Below are 24,748 nucleotides of genomic sequence, written 5' to 3' on the forward strand. Positions count from 1 at the left end.
ACTTCTACTAGATTTGTTAAACTTTCTTAGTCATTTTTGTTGTAGAGATCTACTAGGTTCTTAGGAGTATTTAGGTGATTTAAAACTCATCTATGTTAGGGCTAATCAAATTTCATTACCTGATATAAATCTGGACTTCCATATTTCGATAGAATGACTAAACTCAGATGAAGAACTTGCAGAGCAAGCAAATTCTGTTCTATGGGTATCAATCTCAGTTTGTAGAGCTCACAGTTGCATCATCACGACACTCTTTGGGTGTAACATGACTACAGACAGACTCCATAGCCTGTACAGAGGCACTAGCAAATCCCATAAGCGCCTGAAAAACGTTGGGAAGGCCTGTTTTCAGATGGTTTAAAGTCATGGACCGCCCAGCCTCGACCGAGTTCAGATATTTGGCCTTCTCGGTATCGACAAGCTTCTTCAACGCATCGGTTTTTGCACGCTTTATTGACAAAGGATTCTTGGGGCTCAAACTCTCATTTCCATCGTCACACACAAAGCTTCCCCCAAGTTTTCTTTCCATCTCTGCCAGGGAATGCATCTCTTTTTGAAGTCTCTTATCCAGCTTTTCGTATTTCCTTTGGAGATTCTGTTCTTCCACTTGCTGGAGTAGCAGGGAGTTAATGGCTGACAAGAGATTCTTGATGGCCTCTGAAGCTGCCTGTAAGAAGATGGGGAGGGAATAGAGTGAATATTAATAGGAGAGGAGAATAGAGTTTTGATGGTTCTCATGCATAAAACCTACTTAAAGTAGCCAATTTTCAATGACTTAAGTGTAACCACCTAAGCCCACTGCTAGCAGATGCTTTGACTCGTTACATGTCGCCGTCAAATTCACGGTTTTAAAACACGTCTGCTAGGGAGAGATTTCCATACTCTTATTAAGAAATGTTTCGTTCTCCTCTCCAACCAACGTGGGATCTCACAATCCACCCTCCATGAGGGCACAGTGTCCTCGCTGGCACACCGCTCGGTGCCTAGCTCTGATACCATCTGTAACAGCCCAAGCCCGTCGTTAACAGATATTGTCCGCTTTGACTTGTTAAGTATCGCCATCAACCTCACGGTTTTAAAACACATCTGCTAGGGAGAGATTTCTATACCCTTATAAGGAATGTTTCTCCGATGTGGGATCTTACAATCCACCCTCCATGGGGGCCCAACATTTCGTTGGCACACCACTCACTGCTTGGCTCTGATACCATTACGTATCATCATCAGTCTCACAGTTTTAAAACACATCTCCTAAGGAGAGGTTTCCATTGTTAAGGAATGTTTCGTTCTCCTCTTCAACCAACGTGGGATCTCACATGAAGTAACTATGGCATAGTACCTACTTAAATTAAACTGAGAACAAGTACCTTGTCAGGTAATCTTTCAAGTGCATTCTGCCAATTTTCGCAGAGGTTAAGAACCACAGATGAACAGACACTCCGTCTATCATGATCTACAAGGAAGTCAGTAAGTTGAGTCCACCTATGGAGGGTTTTTACGTACTCCCTCTGATATTTCACGAGATTGCAGAAGCTGTTGTACCAGACAGTTATCTCAGCTGCGAGCTGAGCAGTGGCTTGGCGATGGTAATCTGTACTTAGATTTACGTCATGGTTGTTAATCTGATGGCTCAACTGCTGGGAGATTTCATTCTGTATTTGATGGCATTCAGACATCATCTTCCACATGTGCAATAACCTGTACAAGAATGAAGCAGAAAAATGAATACGGATCTCTAACAAATGGCTAAAGGTGGAGAGATTATTTTAGCTCGAGTATAGTTTTGATAATCTTAAGCAGTTTTGGTTAACAACTGATATGCAGTCTTAAAAGATCTCCCCCAACTACAATAACACGACAGAATGAATGAAGATTAGAACATTTTAGTGAGGAGAATATGTTTTTTGTAAGGTGTTGGGGCTGTTTCATTTCGTTTTGAATATCAAGTTAGTAAGGATAAACCTTAGCTAATAGCCCAAACTCACCGCTAATAGATATTGTCCTCTTTGAGCTTTCCCTTTTGAGCCTTCCCTCAAGGTTTTTAAAATGCATCTGTTAGGGATATGTTTCCACACCCTTATAAAGGGTGTTTCGTTCTCCTCTCCAACCGACGTGAGATCTCACAATCCACCCCCTTCGGGGCTCAACCTTTTCACTGGCACATTGCCTAATGTCTTGCTCTCGTACCATTTGTAACAGTCACCCCCCTCGAGGCCCAGCATCCTCGCTGGCCCTCATTCTCTTCTCCAATCAATGTGGGGGACCTCCCAATCCACCCCCCCTTCGGGTCCAGCGACCTTGCTGGCACACCGCCTCGTGTTCACCCCCCTTCGGGGCTCAACCTCTTCGCTAGCACATCACCCGGTGTTAGGCTCTGATATCATTTGTAACAATCCAAGCCCACCGTTAATAGATATTGTCATATTTGGGCTTTACCTTTTGGGCCTTTTCTCAGGTTTTTAAAACGCGTCTGCTAGTGAAAGGTTTCCTCAACCTTATAAAGGGTGTTTCGTTCTCCTCCCCCAACCAACGTGGGATCTCACATTAACATTGGGGTACAGAGGTCCATGAATGGTAAGCAAATCAAATATACAGGTGGTGAGGGAAAATACAAAGAATCACAATAGGAAAACTGAGGAGAGCAAGAAAACAATTGTTCATTCTTCTTCATTCAGAAAGTCATCGTTGAATATCCCTGTATACGTAAATAAAGAAAGGTAAGATTTTCTTGCAATGGCTCAATTGAAAGGTATGTGCATTTACCCCGAAGTTAAAGCAACCAGTTGCGGGTACAGTTCCTCATCCATTAGCGCCAATATTGAAGCACAATGTTCACTTATAGCTTGCCGCAAACGTATAATGTCAGTCTCTAAACTCTCAACAGCCTGGAAAGTTTTCTCAGTTTTGGTCCGATCATAGTGTTCATCCTCTTGTCTTTGCAGTGTCAAAGCTTTCTTCTCACGCTCCAAATTGGTAACCTCTTCTTCCTACAAAATACGAAGAAAATTTAAAGAAACGAGGACACAAAAAAATTCTCAATAAAATTTTATGAAGCATACAGAATCATGTACAAATCATTGAACCACCACCACCACCAGTATCAATATATCAATGGAAACTGCATTTAGTTGGCATCATTTCATACTACGTAAGTTATGATCTTCAAAAACACTTTAAAAGAAGAAAAATTTTCTTTTAAGAGCAATGAAGACTATGTTGAGGATTGTTGGGAGGAAGACCCATGTTGGCTAATTTATGGAATGATCATGGATTTATAAATAAGGAATACATCTTCATTGGTACGAGGCCTTTTGGGTAAGCCCAAAGCAAAGCCCCAAAAGGTCAAAGCAAAGCCATGAGAGCTTATGCTCAAAGTGGACAATATCATACTATTGTGGAGAGTCGTGATTGCTAACATGGTATCAGAGTCATGCCATTAACTTAGCTATGTCAATAGAATCCTCAAATGTCAAACAAAGAAGTTGTGAGCCTTGAATGTGTAGTAAAAATGTGACTCAAGTGTCGAACAAAAGGTGTACTTTGTTCGAGGACTCCAGAGAAGGAGTCGAGCCTTGATTAAGAAGAGACTATTCGAGGACTCCATAGGCCTCAGGAGAGGCTTTATGGTGTACTTTGTTCGAGGATAGGATTGTTGGGAGGGAGTCCCACATTGGCTAATTTAGGGAATGATCATAGGTTTATAAGTAAGGAATACATCTCCATTGGTACGAGGCCTTTTGGGGAAGCCCAAAGTAAAGCCATGAGAGCTTATACTCAAAGTGAACAATATCATACCATTGTGGAGAGTCGTGATTCCTAATAGGCTAGACACGAGTTGTAGTAGCAGTAGATACTAGGTCAAAAGCACGAGTTGGATTAAAAAATATCGTTGAATGAAAACAGTTGTTTTCCAATGTTCTACAAGACTCGCCAACAAAAATATGAAGTACTAGTCCTGCAAACTCAAACTAAAGTGAGCTTTTCATATCTACACTAAACTGCCCTTCTCATTCTCAAACAGGAAGTACATTCTACACTAACTAGCTTAAAAATTTCCCAAGTTTGAAAATGATAATATTTAGGCTCTATAAATACACTATCTACACTCACATACTTCATATCTTTCTTAATAAATAGTAAGTAAAATTTAGGAACTCTGGATTTTGGTATTCTTCTTGAAATATTGACCATGAGAAAATTAGACTACAAAGAAAAATGTTGTAAGATCTCCTGTTATGAAGAAAAAGGGATTGTAAACTGTGGGGTGGGGACCAGGTTGGGAGCATGCGTGCTGAACAGAAAAGTAGTAGCGGTAAAGTTTATGTAGGGGTTTAGTGGGTAGTATTTTGTGTATAAGACTGTTGCTATCTTTATCAAATTGGCTAAATAACCCACTTTCAATTGAAGAACTCTCAAAAGAATAGTGTTGGTTCTTGGATTATATGTCTGTATTTTTCCGTGTGTTTAACAAGTGATTTGGATATCACATACTTAACAAACTCGTATTAGAGCACGTCAAGGCAAATAGAAGACGGACTAGAAGGGATGGAGAAAGAAATTAATAAGATGAAAGAGGTTTTAGTAAGCTTGAGAAAGAACCTCGAGAGATTACCTATTGCTATGAAGGAGAATCAGAAACCATTGGTTTGATGATTGTTGAGAGAACATCTAAGAAGGGCAATCATCACTTGAGACCATGAAGCAATCCTCACTACATATGAAAGAGAGGGAGAGTTCCCAGATGAAAAAGTGACTAGAGACGGAAGAAGATGAATCGATCCAAGGTAGGCGAAGGAGGCGAGTAGTGATCGAAGCAAACTCAAGAAGTTAGAAATATTAGCTTCTCATGAAACGTATTAGGAAGTCATCAGTTGAGCGATACAAAGAAAATCCTAGTATTTGAATTAACATTTCTACTCACTCTTCTTGTACAAGCAACACCAATTAGGAGACCAGCATGACAGAATAAGAGGAAAAGTGGACTTCATCTTGCATATGAGGATGTCTTTGAGGAGTTACTTTCCACATGCCAAAGTGGGTCTTAGGAGATAAGGGGGAAAATGTTCAAATTAAACTACCCTATAGGAATACGATAAGGATGAGAAGTTTCTTCATGGCAACAGCGAGGAAAACAAACATATACTCTAAGATATTGCATACCAGTTCATTTCAGCACGATTCTTATTTTATTTACCTTTACGTCTTTTTGAAGTCTTTGCTCTACTGCATAAAGTTTTTGCAGGGTGATACAATGAGCTCCAGGCCGACATGGTTCATTGGAACCACAAAACTCAACTGTATCTGTTGTAAATTGAAGTGAATTAGATGACCACCTCCGCGATAGTGCATTGAAGACCTTAGCAGAACTGCTTCTCTTCCCTGTAAATCATAGGTTGCAGAATCGCATAAGGGATTTGCAGAAAAATAATGGGAACTGATGATTGTCCTATCCGAAAACATTTTAAGACGAGTCCACTCAGGATTACCATCAACCACATGAACAACTCTCAGAGAATTCCCACTTGACATTTTCATCAATGACATAGATAAAAACTAAAGAACAAACATGGATGGATAGTACATGTACATGACGAAGATCATAATTGATTAGATTACAAGCAACAAATATCAGCATAACAAACTAAAAAGAGATAAAAAAAACAAACAATCCGCACTTCTCGTGCCCTTTGTGGAGCTTATGGCTGAAAAGAAATAAGATACTTTTTTAGGACAAGTCTACTTCATTATCTAATTTTTGGTCTCTGATACAGCTTAATCCTTCTTCGTAGTACATTAGCCTTAACAAATTCTTTTATAACTATCCTCTCTCTTTTATTTTTCTGTTGAGGATTGTTGGGAGGGAATCGCACATTGGCTGGTTTAGGGAATGATCATGGATTTATAAGTAAGGAATACATCTCCATTGGTATGAGGCCTTTTGAGAAGCCCAAAGTAAAGTCATGAGACCTTACGCTCAAAGTGGACAATACCATACCAGTGTGGAGATTCGTGATTCCTAACATTTTCTTTGTTGAAAGGCATTTTGTAAGTAGTTTCCTTGAGCAAGGGAGGTCTCATACCCCGGGCTTTAGGCTTTTTTTTCCAGTTTTTTGTTTCATATAAAAATAAACAACAACAACATCAGCATACCAAATTTGCTAGTGTTGAATGCTCCCAGAGTTAAGAACAGATACATTGGAAGGCACAGACTACATGTGATGTCGTGTCCCACGTTGGTTGGGGAGGAGAACAAAATACCCTTTATAAGGGTGTGGAAACCTTCCCTAGCAGATGCGTTTTAAAGCCTTGGGGGGAAGCCCGAAAGGGAAAGCCCAAAGAGAACAATATCTACTAGCGGTGGACTTGAGTCGTTACACTACAATTGCAAGAAGGATGTAGGGGCAGCATGCTCAATATTAGCCTCATCAAATAAGTTCAACGCCATAATCAAAGGGAAGAAATGAAACCATACCAATAGTTAATGGGTTCTTTTTCGAACAATCTCTAAGAAATTCAAATATGAAAGCTGTAAATGATGCACAAAGAAGGCAAAAAAGTGGACAAAGAAAGAGAGAATTTACTCTTGTTTTCCCTGAAGTTATGTGGCTGAAAATCATTTCCAACGCTGATATCAATAAGAACAGCTATTTCCTTTATACCGCTGGATGCTTTAAGAAAATACTCATCGAGTTCCTTCACCACAGCTCCCAACGTTTTCCTTTTCTTCCATGATATCATGCCCATGTCTCTAGCAAATTTCATATGCAAGCTAGTCGTAGAAGAACTACAATTCACCAAGTCCCTTTGCTCTGGATTCACAACATCTTCTACAGCTTCTTCCTCAAATTCACTCTTAGTCTCAACCCAATTTTCCTCTTCAACTGGCCCAACAATTTCACTTTTCTTTTGTTGATGCACAGAAGAATGCTCAAAAGGATCCCAATGCTCCCAGGATGAGCTCAAAATTGGAGGTGATGGGGAATGATCACCCTCATCATCATCAGTAACAATGCTTCCTTCTGGGATAAATTCATCTTTCCGGCCATCTTCAGCTCTATGCTTCCTCAAATCAGGGCTAAACGGCGGAGGTGGTGGTGGAGAGGGAGGCAAGGGAGGAGGTGGTGATGGAGGAGATGCCAAGCCATAAATAGTATCTTCGAACTCCAATGTTTCGGACTCAGTAAATTGTCTAAGAGTGGCACCTGTGTTCTTCAATGCCCGCAAGTAAATTAACAGAGCATCTGCAAATTCTTTTCTAAACCCTATTAACTGTTTCATTAGCTTCTTCCTCTCCCTACATGCCTTCACTTTCTCCTCCTCATTGATACTTGAAGCAGCACAACCCATTTCACCAAATGAGTGGCTAATGAAAGATATTGGCTATGGAGTTTCAATCACAAACGCAAGCAAGCAATTGAAAGACGATCAAGAAGCACAATGATTTGGGAGAAACCCCAAACCTAGAATTAACTTAAACAATGCCTCAGAACTCCATTAAAGAAGCTACTCTCCAACCTTGATTTCAGGTGATTACAGAGCTCAAACAAACAGCAAAAAGAAGTTCATAACCAGCAAAGCCCCAATCGCCAAATTACAAGATCGAAGAACAAGGGAAACAAAAAAATACCACCGAAACTTGACGATGCTTTTCTTAGCTGAGGTTCAAACTTCGACTCCTTTTGCGTTACGATTTACAGCGCTTGATTGGACAAGGATTCATAACAAAAGACAACGAAAGATGGAAAAGAATCAGTTTAAAACACAAAATCTGATTAATCTCACAACCAAACAAGCTCAGAACAGTATCGCAGAATTATTTTACTCCAGGAGAATATTTAACTGATGAAATGATGGAAAAGAACATTAGAACAGTCGCTCTGACATGTAGAAACTGCCAGCCGCAGAATCCGCTGCCCCTATCACACCCGGAAGAACATCATCAACCATAACCAATCGATAATGCGACAACCACAGATGGTTTCTGAAAAAATCGTCGAACAGAAAGGAAAATTTTCAGTAATATCGAGAAGAAGCTTGTGATTTCTGAGTACCTGAAGCAGAGTGTCGCCTGTTTCTGTTCGTCCTCTACACAAAATGGAAGTTTAAGAGAGAGAATGCGTGAGCTCGAAAATCGAGAATCAATGGGGCATCCAATGACTTGGAAAGCTTATCTTAGAACCCACCAATTGCAATTATCCATAATCATCATCATCATAACCACCATTAATGGCGGTTCTCTGTTTCTTTCTTTACGCGAAGAATTTACTGTGTTCAAAAGGGGGATTGGTCCAAAAAATCGTATGATTCTGCTAGAACTTTCAACGCAAGATTGTTCCATTTCACGAGAGATTTTTTACAATCACTTTGTCTAAGCATAACAAGATAATTAATGTTCATAGTGGTAACAGTTACCTGTGTGGGAGGATGAAAGGATGAAAGTTGGCTAATTTAGAAAATGATCAAATACTCTATAGTGGTCTATAGTGGTGTCAGACATTTTGAGAAGCCCAAAGAAAACTCATGAGCGAGACATTTTGGAGAAGCTCAAAGAAAACTCATGAGAGCTTATGCTGGACAATATCATACCATTGTAGAGAGTCGTGTTCGTCTAACATAATATCAGAGTCATACCCTAAACTTGGTCGTGCCAATAGATTGATAAATCCTCAAATGTCGAACAAATTACTCCAAAAGAAAAGGAGTCGAGCCTCCTCCAAGACATGGTCAGAAATGACTGAGACAAATAGTCGAGCCTCAATCAAGAAGAGGTACTTTGAATTTTTTTTTTTTTTTTTTCTAAAAAGTATTTCTAAATTTTTATTAAAAAAAAAAGTGTATTGTTAGTATTTTATTTTGATAAAATAATATTTTAATTCAAAATTAACATAGAATTAAATGGCTTTAAATAACGCTAAATCATTCAACTTTGTTTTTTTCTCTCAATAATACTAAAAAATACTAGTAAATTTTTTTTTAAAGTTAAAAAAATATTCGTTAATATTTATTTTAAAAAACTTTTAAAAATATTTAAAAAGTTTTATTAATACATATTAATTTTTTTTTAAGTTTAAAAATACTTTTAGCATTACAACCATATTTAAAAATTACTTAAAAAATTTTAAAATATATATATATATATATATATATATATATATATTATTTTGTAAAAATATTTTTTGAACTTTTTATGAAAGTTTTAAAGTATTTTTAATTTTTTTTAGGTTTAATGATATTTTTGTTTTTATAATAAGGTATAAAGTTAAAAAGGTTATTTTTATTAATTTAAGTAATAAAAACAAAGACTCCTTTTAAATTTTTATTAAAATATTTAAAAGCAAAAGGCAGAAATATTAATACTAAAGGCAATTGGCTTCCAAGTAGGAATAAGAATAAGAATAATAAGGGGAATTGGCCATCATAACGTGCAGCCACCGGCTACCGGCATTGACCCCTTTTTCCTTCACCATTGTCCCATCTTTTTCCAAAGTTTTGATTATAAGCTACCGACACATCGGCCGATTTTTTTTTTTTTTTTTTTCTATTCAAGTCTATTGGCCATGATTCTCCTTTTTGACTTGTGGGTCACTAAAAAGTATGCACCCGGAACTTTAATAAAATACTTTATTTTTTCTGTTTAAATTTTGATAAATTGGAAATTAAAAAAAAAAAAAAATTTATTGATATGTATGGTTTAAAAAAAATTTAAACATCACATCGAGAGGCGCTTTCTTAAGCGCCATTGTCACACCGTAAGTCATAAGCACCATTGTCACACTCTAAGTCATGCAACACATCCTCGCCAATATACATGAGTATGTGAGGGAGAGAAAGAGAGAGAGAGAGGGTACTTACCAGTGTATCTCAGTCGATGACACGAATTCGGCACGACGGCGAGGAGCATTAGTTCCAACAAGCGTTATTGTTGTTGTTGAGAGCAGAGGAAACCACAGAGACTCGGAGGAGGAAATTGGAACTGGATCCGAGGCAGAGGAATCAGGCAAAGAAGAAAGTGTTGTAAATTGTCATAAGTTTTGATTTGATTTGGTTATTTGGATTAGATTTAATCATATATTATATACCGGGGAATTTGATATCAAGATTTGTGAGAGTTTTGTGTGTCATTGTATTTGTTGAGTGACATATATTCTAAAGTTGTTTTTGACCCTACTAAGGGCATTTGAGGTCAGTAAGACCCCAATTTACTCAATTATAAATAATCTTAAAAGTAATATTGGGAGTATTTACTATGTTTGGCTAGATCAAGTTTAATAGTATGTCCCATGAATGTGATATGGGCTCTTAGAGGTGAAGCTAAGAATGGAAGGACAATTTCAAAGCAACTATAAAATAGTTAGGGACTTGCTCCACGACCCTAAGTGACCTTATTGTTGGAGTTAGAGAATTGAATGTGTATGATGACGCATGTCCCGTAGTCCCTGCATGCGTCATAATGTTTACGCTATGTTTACGTGTACTATGTAATGACATATGATGCTATGTTATGTATGTATATGATATCCATTATGTCGTGATGTGAATGAAACGAAACACTATGTACATCATGCTATATTTTGCCATGTAAAACTATATGATGAATTATGTGATGATATAAGTTGAAGGTCATGATGACTACCACGTATACATGATGCATATATGTACTACGTCATGGATGAAAGTAAATAGGAAATGATGTTGATGTTATGCTATGATTTTAAACCAAGGGAACCTCATGCATTTATGTATATCATGTATATCGGGATACTTCCCCATTATGTTATATTAGTATGGACGCGTACCTTCGATATTTATGTTTGTCATGATATCATACGGCATGTCCTTTTTTCTGTGGCATCCGGCGACGTGTTAGCGCGTTATGTCCGATCAAACTAGGCCCACAGGGTACGTATAAGAACCCGCTTGGTGAATCTATGTGTGTGTGCGTGGGTCGTGTGTGAGGAAGTACCACACATCCAACTCTGCTCGGAAGTGGAAATAGTCCAAGGTCATACTACGGTTTTAAAGAATAGGTCCAATCATATACGTGTGTGATTGCATTACTAGCCCCAACAGTGGGGTGACATACTGAGTATTTCTTAAAATATTGAACACACGTGCTACTCTTATTTTCCAGGTAAAGGTAAAGTGCCGCTGCACGGATAAAGGTGAATGTTGGAATGGCCATGGAAGTCAAGATAGGATCTAGTTTCTTGTTTTAAATTAAACATATAAGTCCATGGTTTCGTTTAAAAATGTTTTATTTTAAAATTCCACATATGTTATCAAAGGCATGCATGTAGTCGCGCCTCTAATTTAGGCAAGAAAAATTACGGGCATTACACTCGATGTAACAGCCCAAGTCCACCACTAAAAAATATTGTCTACTTTGGCCCGTTACGTATCGCCGTCAGCTTTATGATTTTCAAACGCGTCTGTTAGGGAGAGGTTCCACTCGTTCTCCTCTCCAATCGTTGTTGGATCTCACAATTATTTTTCTATTGAAATATAGCCGCTACAATGTGTATGATGTAACTTTTTTTTATGCGGAAACATTCATTTTAAATAGTTCAGAAATGATGTCGTGTACTTACACTTTAAAAATAAAATTCTTAAATCAATCCAAAACAGGTAAGAAACGAGAATAAACAATACGTCAAAAAATTAGAAAACAACACGTTGCCCTAATTTAACCTAAGACTAATAAGGAAGATGAAATGCAACTACCCTAACACTGGTTCCATGGTCTTCACACACTGCCTCTATCATCCGTACAAGGGTGTCTTACCTTTACCTGAAATGTAAGAGTAGCACATGACGAAAACCTATCATCTAAAACAACATAGCATAACCTTGAGCTCTTTCCAATTCTGTCAGGGTTGGATGTGTGGTATTTCCCCACGCACGCACACATGGACTCCCCAAGCGACCTCCTATACGTACCCCTTGGGCTCGGCTTCTGTTGGGTTAAACACGCTGACACGTCGCCAGACACCATGGAGAGAAAGACATGCATGATATCATAGCAAACATAAACATTGAAGGCACGCACATGTACTAACATAACATAACGAGAAAGTATCCCGATACACGTGAACACACCGTTTTGTATGAGGTCAGATAACCTCCATTCTTTCATAACAAATTAAACCTAGTAATTATACATACATGATTCTTATACATCATTCCATGCATAACATAGCTTCTAAGACATGATGTCAAAACATATCATAACATGTCATAACATAGCGTAACGTATCATAGCATATTATGACATGTCATAACATAACATAGCTTATCATTACATAACACGTTATTTCATTTATACCATTATATTATTTGACATATTCTATAGCGTATATAACATCACATATCAAAGTATATCACACATATGACATGTTGAAGGGCCACTGGGCACGTATCATTGTACATAAGACACTTCTTCCAACCAAACCGATTGTAGATCCACTTACTTGGGTGACCTAGATCGGAGTTACTAATTATTCTTTATACCATCCTAAATCTGCTCCTCAAAGTCCAATTCAACCTCGTAATTATCATCTTGACAATACCAACTAAAACAAAATGACTGCAAAGATCAACCGCTTTGTAGTCTAATTATTTGGTTGACCTAGGTCCAAGGGGTGGATTGTAAAATCCGATTGAAGAAAGAAACGGTCCTACTTTTTTTACCGCACGGCGTTGTGATCTTGACACACTCACGACTAGCCTTAAAGTGAATTAAGCCCTATATATATTTTTCGCCCCGACTTTGTGGTTTTGTCGGACCTTAGGCGAGATTCGTCTTCGCCAATCGAACATTGCTTGTACGGAATCCAAGCTTGTTCGACCACACGCCTACGCATGCATGTTCCATCGTCTGCGACATATCTGACTTGCCTCTACACTAGGCTAAGTCATTCAGCTCAACCTTGCCTCTGCTCAAGGCCAAGGTCCCTCAATGCACCATCGTGTTTCCTCTTATCATCTCGATCTCCAACGACATGGCTCATATGTCTTGATGCCATCCTGAGTCTTAAGGTGTCGTCAGCAATCGCAACTCGCTCAGTCATACCATCGAGAACGGGCCCGTGTGTCACTCATCTCATCGAGACTTCCCGAACATCCATTCATCCGGGTTCTATCGAGGCATTGTCCCTCCCGTGCCTGTGCCATGGGGTGTTGTCGCCCATCGCAACTCGCTCGGTCATGCCATCGAGAACGGGCCCGCGTGTCGCTCATCTCATCGAGACTTCCCGAACATCTATCCATCCAGGTTCTATCGAGGTGTCGTCGACCATCACAACTCGCTCGGTCATGCCATCGAGAATAGGCCTGCGTGTCACTCATCTCATCGGGACTTCCCGAACATCCATCCATCCAAGTTCTATCGAGGCATTGGGCCCTCCCGTACCTGTGCCATGTCATTTACGAAGCATTTATTTTTAGGCTTAACAGGTATGACTCAAATTCTTACATGAATGCGAAAACTAATGGGCCACCAAACTTTTGTGGTAACTCATAGGTACGAACCAAAAAGCTTGAAAAGCAATGGGGAAGCGAACGTGTCCTTTCTTCATCAATCTTCCAAAAGTAGGGACCGGGAATTTTAGGCTAAAAGGAAGCGTGAAAGGCAACTTTTTATTTATTATTTATTATTATTTTTTTTTTAATAATAATTGTCCGTAAAATTATACAGTGCCTTTCATGTGCAGGTTATAATGAAAAATTAAAAAAAGAAAAAAAGAAAAACAGAAAAAAAAAGGAGTCACGCCATACACTGTTGTTATTATTATTATTATTATTATTATTATATTTTTTTAATTATTATTATTATTATTATTATTTTATTATTATTTGTAGAAATGGATGAAATGATGAATAATTGGGAGTTGGAAAAAAAAAATCAAATTAAATCAAGTAATAATAATAAAAAAATTGAGTAAATGTATATTTTTCAGCTAAAAAACAATTTTAGAATAATATTTCTATTTAGTCAAATTGTTAATATAAAATTATTTCAAGCACTTTTAATAAACGTGATTTAATTTTAAAATTATTATCGTTGAATTATGGAAAATAAATGCGCCTTTTATTGATCTAGAAAATAATTTTTAATTATTTTAATTTATTTTAAGCTCTCGAATGTAATATCGGTTGACTTATAATATCCATTTTTTTGCTAGAGTGACAAAATATAATAAACATAATAAATTTGGTTCATATAATTTTGAGAAAGTTATAATTTAATTTATATAGTTTTAAATATCAAAATTAGTCAATATTATTAAGATTTTATTAAATTATTTATGTGGTTTTGTAACTATCTAAGCTCACCGCTAGTAGATATTGTCTATTTTAACTTGTTACTGACAATTTCACAATTTTAAAATATGTTTACTGGGGAGAGTTTCTACATCTTTATAAGGAATGCTTCGTTTTCCTCTCTAATTGATGTGAGATGTGAGATCGCATCAGATCATTAAAAAAAAATTAAAAATATGATAATTCATATGTTTATTTTACCTAGACAAAAAGAAATCGTAATTTATTGGGCCTGGGCCGCGGAAGGTTCATCAGAATGGACCGGAGCTAACTATTGGGCCTGCCTCACTTTGACTAAGTTCGACTTTGTTTCTTTCTCCGCCGTTCGTCTCTCGCGGCTTCGTTCTTCATCGTTTTGGTTTTGAAAACTGGAGGGTGTTTTGAATCTCAAGTTCGCGAAACCAGAATGAGGAAATGGAATCTGTTATGGCCGTTTTGGGCCATAACGATTGTTCATGGTGTTGCGATTCTGATATTCGTTAAAGGATTTCTTCTTACTCGTACTGAGCTTCCTTTTTACAGTCGCTGCTCCGATGTTTCTCAGTCTCCCTGTTTCACTTCCGATTCACTTTCTGACAGCAATCCTTCGGTTCCTCCTTCCTCCGGTGCAGCGAATTCCAGCCGGTGCTGGACCAAGCCCGCCGTTAACCGCATCATCATCATTGTTTTTGACGCTCTACGGTTTTCTTCATTTCCCTTTTGTTTCTCATCATTTGTTATTTGCTGACTACGATTTGATTATTTAATCTTCCTTTTTGTTTTCTTTTATATCAATTTGTATGTCAGGTTTGATTTTGTTGCTCCCAGTACATTCTTTGAAGGTCAGCTCACTTCACTTGCTTTGCTAGTTTAGAATGTAACCAGTCTCAATTATTTTAAGTTAAACCAGTGTGCTGTATGAATGCCACGACCAAAATGCTCTAATACCAATTGCTGTTCTTATGCCACAACCAAAATGCTTTGATACCAATTGTTGTAGCAGAAGTAGAAGCTAGATCGATTGTACTCACACACCCATAAACAGAAATTAAACAAAGAGACAAATATTTACATGGTTAGGAGAGAGGAAATTCCCTTACATCCACGGGTGGTAGCCAATCACTATAAACAGATAAACAGAGTGTTTACAAGTGTATTGTTCCCTAATGCCACAACCAAATGTTATTGATACCAATTGTTGTAGCGGAAGCGGAAGCGGAAGCAAGATTGATTGTACTTACACACCCACGAACAAAAATTAAACCAAGAGACAAAGATTTACGTGGTTCGGAGATAAGAAATTCTCCTACATCCACGGGTGGTAGCCAATCACTATAACTAAAGTGTTTACAAGTGTATCTCTCACACTCTCACACTACAAAGTCTCTCTTACAAAGTTTCTACCAATTGCCTCTAGGCAAATACAAAATGACAATGACTTCACATCTCAAAACAATGCTAGACAAACCTTTATATAGGCATAACAATATAAACGTTATACATGAATCAAGATGATTCATGTATCAAAATGGAAGATGAATCAAAAGAGTTATGAACTAAATAAATGAGAGATGAACCAAATAAATGAGAGTTATAAACCAAAAGAATTATGAATCAAATAAATGAGAGTTATGAATCAAATAAATGTCAATACATGCATAGGAGATGCATGAACCTATTTTTTATGACAACTTACAACAATCTCCACCTTGTTAGATGATCCCTAAGTAGATAATCGGTTTGGTTGCCATCAAGTCTACAGACTACTTCTTCCGTGTCCAACATTGATCAAATCCAAGCAATGTCAAAACTTTTAAAGAGCAATTATCTTTATCAACATATCCGTAGGATTATCAACAATTTCAATTTTCAATAAACAAATGTCCCATTCATTGACAATTTCTTGAACAAAATGAAATCATACATCAATATGTTTGATATGAACATGATGGATTTGGTTCTTCAACAAACAAATAGCACTCTGGCTATCACAAAACACCTTTGTGTTTTTGAGCAATACCCAAGTCATTAACTAAACCATGCATCCAACTAACTTCTTTAAAAGCTTCGGTGACTGTCATATACTCTGCTTCGATGGTAGACAATACAACCGTAAACTACAATGTTGAATGCCAACAAATACTCTGCTTCAGTGACTGCCATATACTCTGCTTTGATGATAAACAATACAACAGTAGACCACAATGTTGAATGCCAACAAATAGGTCCACCACGTTTCTGCTGCACCACTCTAATCATCAATTTACAAAGATAAGTTTCTCATTGCAAGCTTGCTTATTTGTTCTTGGAAATCATATTTCCAAGATTTGTGATAATCTCCATCCATTTGAATTTTATTGGCTTTGGTTGCTCAATTTAATCTTGAGCTTGCACAATTCGATGTAAAATCTGCTTTCTTGCATGGAGATTTGGAAGAAAAAATATATATGACACCGCCATTTAGTTTTCGAGTAGTTGAGCAACAACATTTGGTATGTAGATTGAAGAAATCTTTGTATGGGCTAAAACAATCTTCTCATCAATTGTATATGAAGTTTGATCACTTCATGGTGGAGCATTAGTACATTGATAATCAATTTGATCATTGAGTGTATTTTCGGTTCTTTGATGACGACTTGTTTATCTACTTGGTCTTTTATGTTAATGACATGTCGATTGCTTCCAAGGGACAAGTGGAGATTGATAAGTGTCGATCTACTATGGCTAGTGGACCTATTTGTTGGCGTTCAATGTTGTAGTCTATTGTTGTATTGTCTACTTCCAAAGCAGAGTATATGACCGTCATTGAAGCTTTTAAAGAAGCTATTTGAATCCATGGTTTAGTTAATGACTTGGGTATTGTTAAAAAACACGTAGATGTGTTTTGTGATAGCTAGAGTGCTATTTGTTTGTTGAAGAACCAAATCTATCATGCTCGTACCAAGCATATTGATGTTCGATTTCATTTTGTTCAAGAAATTATCAAGGAAGGAGACATTCGTTTATGAAAAATTGGAACTGCTGATAATCCTGTGGATATGTTGACAAAGGTGATTGTTCGTGAACAGTTTTAGCATTGCTTGGATTTGATCAATATTAGACGGAAGAAGTAGCATGTTGACTTTGGTTGCAGCTAAACCGGTTATTTGCTTAGGGATCTTTTGACAAGGTGGAGATTGTTGTAAGTTGTCATGAAGAATAGGTTCATGCATCTCCTATGTATTAACATTTATTTGGTTCATCACTCTCATTTATTTGGTTCACAAGTGTTCTTTATTTGGTTCATCTTTCATTTATTTGGTTCATAACCCTTTTGGTTCATCGTCTATTTTGATACATTATTTTGATATATGAAGCATCTTGATTCATGTATAAAATTAATATTGCTATGCCTATATAAAGGTTTGTTTAGCATTGTTTTGAGATGGGGAGTCATTGTCATTTTGTATTTGCCTGGAGGCAATTGGGAGGAACTTTGTAGTGTGAGAGTAGAGGCAATTGAGAGGAACTTTGTAAGAGAGACTTTGTAATGTGAGAGTGTGAGAGATACACTTGTAAACACTTTGGTTATAGTGATTGGCTACCACCTATGGATGTAGGGGAATTTCTTCTCTCTGAACCATGTAATTTTTTGTCTCTTTGTTTAATTTTTGTTTGTGTGTGTGAGTACGATCGATCATGCTCTCACTTCCGTTACAACACCGTAGTGTTTTAATATAAGTTGTTTTTCAAGTTTGTATTGCGTATTTTGAATTATGTGATACAAGTGACGGGTGGGCTGCTTCTAAATTGTTATTCATTAACTCCCATTACAAGTGATGAGGTTTTTGTCACACTTTTAATCCGTGATGTTGAAATTAAGACTAATCATTCGTGTACATTGTCATAGAATCGAAACCATGGATGGATAAGTTACGAGTACTGCACAAGATGGCATCAGAACGGGGTTTGTCTGCCAAGATTTTCAAAGCTATTGCTGATCCACCCACAACGAGTTTGCAGCGATTGAAGGTAATGTACTTTTAGTTATTTCAGATGTGATGTTTATCGTGCTATATCTCAACTTCAGAGAGTTCAACTTTTAGCTTTTCATAATGATTTTCGTACGTCTGGTGGCAACTCTCCAGTAGTCGAACATGACTTATTGTTCAAGAATGCGTACATATAAGCCACGTGAAAACTTTGGCTTCCTACTTGGCCCATATTGTTTATACTTCTAACTTACTTGTGTAGTAAACGGTTTTTAATGAAATTATTTTGATGTATTTGTAAACATACTGAAAATTTAACCTTCTCCGTCTTGTTGGCTGGCTTGGCAATAAGTCAAAGTTGCAGCTATTTCTCTCTGTTGTTCTCTTTTCTCCCTTCTTTTGTGGGGTGGGGTTATCAAATCGTAGTTCAGAAGTTGTCTGATTCTGATTTTGTTGTACTTTTTCAGGGCATTACGACTGGAGGACTTCCAACATTTATTGATGTTGGAAACAGCTTTGGTGCTCCAGCAATTATTGAAGACAACTTGATTCATCAGGTTGATTCTTGCATCTCTGTTAACGCATCTGCCTATTGCTTGTACAGATGCTGATTAACCAATATCTCCATGTGCACCCGTGTTTATTATTTTAAACATCTAAAGTTTATTTGGTTACTTATCAACTTAAATTAATTTACAGCTTGTTCAGAATGGAAAACGTGTGGTGATGATGGGTGATGACACATGGATGCAATTGTTTCCTCATCATTTTAAAAAAGCATTTCCCTATCCCTCGTTTAATGTTAAAGATCTTCATACGGTATGCTTTGTGATGTCTTCTTTCTTACAGTGAATTTATTTCATTTCAGGATAGACTTCTTCCCTTTAGTTTTCTTTTTCAATGGAAAACTTCGCTTTCATCAAGAATGTTGTCTTAGTTTCAAGGCATAATGAGCTGCTAAAATTTTTGAAGATTTTTGTTTTAGGTAGACAATGGATGCATTGAACATCTTCTTCCATCCTTGTATGAAGATGATTGGGATGTTCTTATCGCACATTTTCTTGGTGTGGTAATAACTTTCTTCCCCTTCTTCTTGTCTGAAGTACATTGTTAATCTTGTTTTGGTTCTTTCTACTTTTCTTGCTTCACATCTAGATCATGCCTTAATTGTGAAGATGGGAAACTTTTCTCCTCCGTCTAAATTCCAACATTTGTTGCTTGGTGTATTATGTGAGAAACAATTAACTGAATGCATGTGATATAGGATCATGCTGGGCATATATTTGGTGTTGATTCAAGTCCAATGATTGAAAAGCTGGAGCAGTATAATTCTATTTTAGAGGTATGCTGTAGCAATCTAACTTGATCTAGCGGTACAGAAGGGAAGAGTCGTTTGTGGTCTTAAGTATTCATTATACACCCATTTCTGTGTCATTTATTCAAATTCTCAGGTATATTGAGGCATCTTGGGAGCTCAAATAAGTCTCTCAACAACGATTATGTTATCCTTTTTTTTTCCGCCTTTCTTAGTTCAACCATAGCTAATCCATCATTCTTCTCAGAAAGTAGTGGATGTGCTGGAAAGGCAATCTGAACCGGGTGGGTTACATGAAAATACTCTTCTTCTTGTGATGGGTGATCATGGACAAACTTTGAATGGCGATCACGGTGGAGGAAGTGCAGAAGAGGTATAATATAATTTACTAAGGGAGATTTGATTTGTGTTTGATCACATTTTTCTGGAATGATTATAATGGTGATACCTTGCAGGTTGAGACGTCTCTATTTGCTATGAGCTTTAAGAAGCCTCCAGCATCCGTACCATCTGAATTTGGCACTTCTTCTTGTCAACTAGATTTGGTATTTTCTTTCTCTTTTAACTCTATAGATATTTGTGGATTTAAATTTCTTTTAGGTCTTTTCTTTGAAAAATACATTTTTGGACTCTTACGTTTGAGAATAAATCATTTTTCTCACTAACTTTCAACAGGAACATTTTCTAGGTTTCAGGAATGGTTCACATTAATCTTTGAAATCATTGTTTCGTATTGGAACCAACAAAAATTGGTGTGCATATTTTATGACCATTTTTCTTCTATTAATATGTATAAATTACTTTGACATAATCATGAATGAATCAAATAAGAATTACCAGTTAGACAAACAAATTTTTTTATAGTAGTATCAACAAACTTATAGACAAATTTGCATTTTTCATTGAATCCCTACTAGATTTCTGTGACTATCATTAATGGTACAATGAGTTATTAGTTTCTTAATTGTAGTTGATTTCTGTTAACCGAATGACGAAGTGCCTAACTACCTTTGCAATATGTATCAAAATGCCTGACCATAATTTTATTATTGATGTTATTTTTTTTGTTTGTGTGTGTTGGGGGGAGTGTGGGGGTGCAGAGAATCTTTCATTAATAGTCGGAAAGCCTTGAAGTTGATATAGTCACATTGATTAAACTTGTGGGTGTTAAGAGCCGTGGTTGGAATATCATAATAATGGTAGAAATGGACTCACTTTTGAGGGATAGTAATAGCAGCAGTTATTCCATATATTTGGATAGTGAAAATCGGGAAGAACAAAAGGCTGGGCTTGGGTAATAACCCGTATACATCTAATTTTCATGCTATCATACTCAGTTGGGAACAAATGCATGCTGTCCTCTGAAAGAACTATCCCCCGGTTGACAATATTAGAAAGCTTTATGGCTTCAATGCAGCAGTTGGCTGATAACCTTGGTTAACTATGAATGTTGTTGGGAGATTTGCAGATCGATTCAGACCTTTAGAGGAATGAGCAAGAATGACGAGTGCATGGTTTTCAATATTACAAAATAATAGTAGATAGGTAAGTTTGGGGGGATTAGGGAGGTGCTTTTCAGCATAGATATTTGATAGAATTAAGTCTACCCAATCATGTAGTTTCTCTACTATATATATATATATATATATATATATTTTGGTAAGAGACAATCTCTACGATATTCTTTCAAGATAGGTGGTAGGAGATTATATCTTTTGTGAGCTCCAGAGTAGAGCTATCATCAATTCTTCCATCAATGGAAGTTTAAATGGCATTTTCTTCATTAAGTGAAAAGTCAACTTTTTGATTCATTGGTCTTTCTACTAACTTTAAGTTAATGAAGTTTGAAATGCTAGCTAATACTAATAGAATTATGGTGTAATTATGAGTAGCATTTTATTGGTACAGGAGGCTTTTGAGTGAGACAAAGCAATCCTAGAGATAACTATTTCATTGATATACAAAATTGACAAAAGGCTTGTCCCAAAATCATCATATACCTACAGCTGTATTGTACGAGTCAAACTGTAGAAAAATGAGGATGTAGATATGCCCATTTCATGTATATGCTTGATTTAGATCATGATCTACTGTGCGTGGCACAACCAAATCTTCTACTCTATCAACAGTTTGATTAGCCTTCGCTAGAAAACCACTTGAGGGAATTGGAAGATGGCATAATAGTGGGAATTGAAGTGACCAAATTTGTGAGTACTAATTGATTGGTTTCACTGTCCATCTTTTTATTTTTCAGGAAGGGAGGGAGATATGTACTAGCACCATCCAACAGGTTAGAATAGTGCTATCTATGACTTGTTAGGAAATCTTTGTCCACATTTTAAAGTTCTATATATATATATATTTCAAGTTATTGCATCTCTTGTTCTAATTTTAATTGCTCTCTGCAGCTTGATTTCCCAGTGACATTATCTGCATTGCTTGGAATTCCTTTTCCTTTTGGAAGGTGCAGTGTAAGCATCATGCCAATACTGTCCTTTGTATGTTTATGTGCATTGTATTGGCTTTCTCATTTCATCACATTAGATTACTAATGAGGACCAGGCTTGACCCCATGGAGGAAAAAGTTAAAAAAAAAAAAGAAAAAAAAAAACCTATTGGAAGAAAGTGCACTTTTAATGAATGATAACCTACCTGGACCGAATCCATTTGAGTAGGATCTCCTTTCGTAATGGTTGGGAGGATTTTTTGTAATGGCTGTCAATTTTATTATTGTCGTCTTCTTTGGCAGTCTCATTCAGGTTTGTTCACGTTCATCGTATTTCTTTCTTCTCTCCTATAGAGAGTATCGGAATCATGTAACTTGTTCTTTCGTATTATAATCAGTGTTCCTTCTTTTCATTTATCAATGAAACTTGTTTTGTTTTTAAAAAAAGTTGTTTATTTTGTATACTTCTTAAAAGATACTTGTAATATTAGTGTCTAGTTGGAACTTGGCAAAGAAATTATGAACTTTTTGTAGGAGCGTGAAGAGGTGGGATTCATTCGGTAAATTGGGAGCATTGTAGTAAAATCTAACCCATCCTTCAAGCGTGTTATATTTAGACTAGGACTTAGAAATCCAGTTTGAATTCTTAAAACTAGAATTATCAGATGATAATGACTTCTTATATATCTTGGACATTGATCAATCCAAACTATCCTAAAAACATAGCAAAACGTGTTAAACTAAATCTTAAGCAAATAAAATTTGAAATTAAATAAATTTGACTCGTAGATGTAACCTACGCTCCCAATTCTTGGGCAAACATACCAGGAATTCACGAATTTGCGTTGTTATCTTTTCAGCATTGGGCGTGTAAATCCTGAGTTATATGCTCTAGGTGCTGGTACATGGAAGTTGGAAGGTATGAAGGTTGGAAACTACATAAATAGCAGAGAACAGGAAGAATGGATGCAGAATTACGTCAATGTACTTTGTATCAACTCCTGGCAGGTAATGATAAGCAGCTCTCATGTTTGCTTTGATGACAATGCCATTCAGATATTATTTTTTGTTATGTTCATTATTATAACACATAGAACACAGTTATCATACTTATGAATCCTAAAGAATTTAATAGATTTGAAAACATGTACCATTCTTACCTCCGGAGCATACATCCACCGCATATAATATGATCTACAATGTTTCACCTGCTTGCCTTCCTAGAGAATTTGGAAAGCGCTTAGATATGACATCCAGAAAATGCATAGCATTTGTCCACTTTCTATTCTTCCCAGGGTATTGCTTGTCCATTATAATGTACACCATTGTCAGATTTGATAATCATTGTACTCGTTCCTCGACCTCTTTCTAATAGAAGATTACTTCAAGTCGAGTCAGCGAGAGAAACCTATACCCACCTAGACATGGTTCTCCCAAGTGTGTCTTGATTCCTTATGAATATCTACTATCTACAAACTTCTTCCATGGGTCATTGTTTCATTCCCAACTTCCCAGAGTTCAAAAAAGGCCGTGTTGATCCATAGGATATTTGGGTTGTCCTTGTATAGCTGTACAAAATCTTTCATTTGTCTTTTAAGTGCCATTCCTTTCTTCTAAAAACTTATTCAAAATCAAATCTCATTCCTCCTTCCCCTCCCAAATCGTACTTGGTATGATTGCACCAAATTCTATGATCACATCATTTCAATTCCCAAACGTTGTCCAGTGATGATTTTGATTGGGTTAACAAACATTGAAGGGCTCATTGTTTATAACATACATATGAAGCACAGTTTTTGATAGACCACCTAGGTTTGGTTCTATTAGCAGACAAGAACCGTATGAAGATTGTTTTTACTTTAGCTTTAGTCAGTTCTCTTAACCAAGCCCATTGCCTATCACTGGCTCTTGCTCCTTTTGCTTGGTGGTAGAGCAATAGTTTCCTCAATCTGGCCATTCATTTGAACGATGATATTGATAAGGTTTTAGCTGTAGCTTGCAGACTTTAAATAGTACAATAGTGTGAAGTTAGACATGGAAAAACTTTTCCTTCAACACAGAGGATATTGAAAATTGTTCTCTTTTAACTTTCAAGCATACTGTAATTTTAGTCGATAATGCTGCTATGTAGGAGATGATTCTCTTTCATTTTTCTTCATCATTCAATCTGATGGCACCAGCATTCTGTCTTGTAGGTGAAAAGGTATATTGATAATTATACTGCTTCATCAGTCATTGGATTTTCTGATGAAGACTTGCTTCACACTGGTAGTTTGTATGCTGATGCAATGGAAAATTGGTCTTACATTTCAAAAGACTTATTATCTAATAGTGACGGAATGGATGTTGTACCTTCTCTTAAGAGGCAAATTGACGCATACTCTAATTTCCTAGCGAGTATTGCTGAGTTAGCACGCTCTAAATGGACAGAATTTAATTTAAAATTGATGACTCTTGGTTTCGGCATTATGGTAGCATCACTTTTTGTCCATTTCATTGCTATAAAGAGGGTTGGCAAACAATGCGGCAGCTCTTTTGCAACTGAAGATTGTGGAACAACTTTCGAGTTAATGCTTTCTTGCTTCATGGTGGCCATGCGTGCATGCAGCTTTCTCTCAAATAGCTTCATTTGTAAGTTGGAAATCTCTCAAGATCTAAATTTATTGGTATATAACATACGGTCACTCACCTCCAACAACCCCCCCCCCCCCCCCCCCC

The 24,748-nt window shown here is 36.9% G+C and overlaps 2 protein-coding genes and 1 long non-coding RNA gene across 4 annotated transcripts in view; 2 read left to right on the forward strand and 1 right to left on the reverse strand.

Annotated features, from left to right (window-relative positions):
* Positions 1-119: 119 nt before the first annotated feature.
* On the reverse strand, positions 120-8,261 carry LOC111456873 (nitrate regulatory gene2 protein-like). 2 transcript variants are annotated; one of them, XM_023098922.1, is made up of 6 exons: positions 8,052-8,261; positions 6,582-7,699; positions 5,195-5,379; positions 2,764-2,987; positions 1,368-1,698; positions 120-667 (listed from the first exon to the last, which is right to left on the reverse strand). In XM_023098922.1, the coding sequence occupies exons 2-6, from the start codon at positions 7,345-7,347 to the stop codon at positions 215-217; spliced, it is 1,959 nt and encodes a 652-aa protein (XP_022954690.1). In that variant the 5' UTR covers positions 7,348-7,699; positions 8,052-8,261; the 3' UTR covers positions 120-214. The 2 variants fall into 2 exon arrangements, with proteins under 2 accessions (XP_022954690.1, XP_022954689.1); XM_023098921.1 differs by having other exon boundaries at positions 6,582-7,916.
* LOC111456874 lies at positions 959-2,502 on the forward strand. The gene is made up of 2 exons (XR_002712830.1): positions 959-1,017; positions 2,400-2,502. It is a non-coding gene; the product is annotated as an uncharacterized LOC111456874 (long non-coding RNA).
* A 6,397-nt stretch (positions 8,262-14,658) lies between the features above and the next one.
* The window catches only part of LOC111456872 (GPI ethanolamine phosphate transferase 3), a 14,025-nt gene continuing 3,935 nt past the window's right edge, over positions 14,659-24,748 (forward strand). Inside the window, exons 1-13 of the mRNA XM_023098920.1 lie at positions 14,659-15,000; positions 15,106-15,140; positions 18,188-18,309; positions 18,737-18,826; positions 18,969-19,088; positions 19,255-19,338; positions 19,534-19,611; positions 19,832-19,957; positions 20,040-20,129; positions 21,839-21,874; positions 21,993-22,048; positions 22,891-23,038; positions 24,226-24,661. Coding sequence (XP_022954688.1) covers positions 14,726-15,000; positions 15,106-15,140; positions 18,188-18,309; positions 18,737-18,826; positions 18,969-19,088; positions 19,255-19,338; positions 19,534-19,611; positions 19,832-19,957; positions 20,040-20,129; positions 21,839-21,874; positions 21,993-22,048; positions 22,891-23,038; positions 24,226-24,661 — 1,696 coding nt within the window. The 5' untranslated portion in view covers positions 14,659-14,725. The remainder of the gene's footprint in view (positions 15,001-15,105; positions 15,141-18,187; positions 18,310-18,736; positions 18,827-18,968; positions 19,089-19,254; positions 19,339-19,533; positions 19,612-19,831; positions 19,958-20,039; positions 20,130-21,838; positions 21,875-21,992; positions 22,049-22,890; positions 23,039-24,225; positions 24,662-24,748) is intronic.

This window comes from Cucurbita moschata, unplaced genomic scaffold (genome assembly GCF_002738365.1).
Source record: "Cucurbita moschata cultivar Rifu unplaced genomic scaffold, Cmos_1.0 Cmo_Scf00019, whole genome shotgun sequence".
NCBI classification, from domain to species: domain Eukaryota; kingdom Viridiplantae; phylum Streptophyta; class Magnoliopsida; order Cucurbitales; family Cucurbitaceae; genus Cucurbita; species Cucurbita moschata.

Coding starts and splice junctions, on each gene's coding strand:
- LOC111456873 (XM_023098922.1), bottom strand. CDS start 7,347: ATGGGTTGTGCTGCTTCAAGTATCAATGAGGAGGAGAAAGTGAAGGCA. Junction 5,380..6,581: donor TAACTTCAGGGAAAACAAGA/GTAAATTCTCTC, acceptor TATGATTTACAG/GGAAGAGAAGCAGTTCTGCT. Junction 668..1,367: donor TTGAAAGATTACCTGACAAG/GTACTTGTTCTC, acceptor ATCTTCTTACAG/GCAGCTTCAGAGGCCATCAA.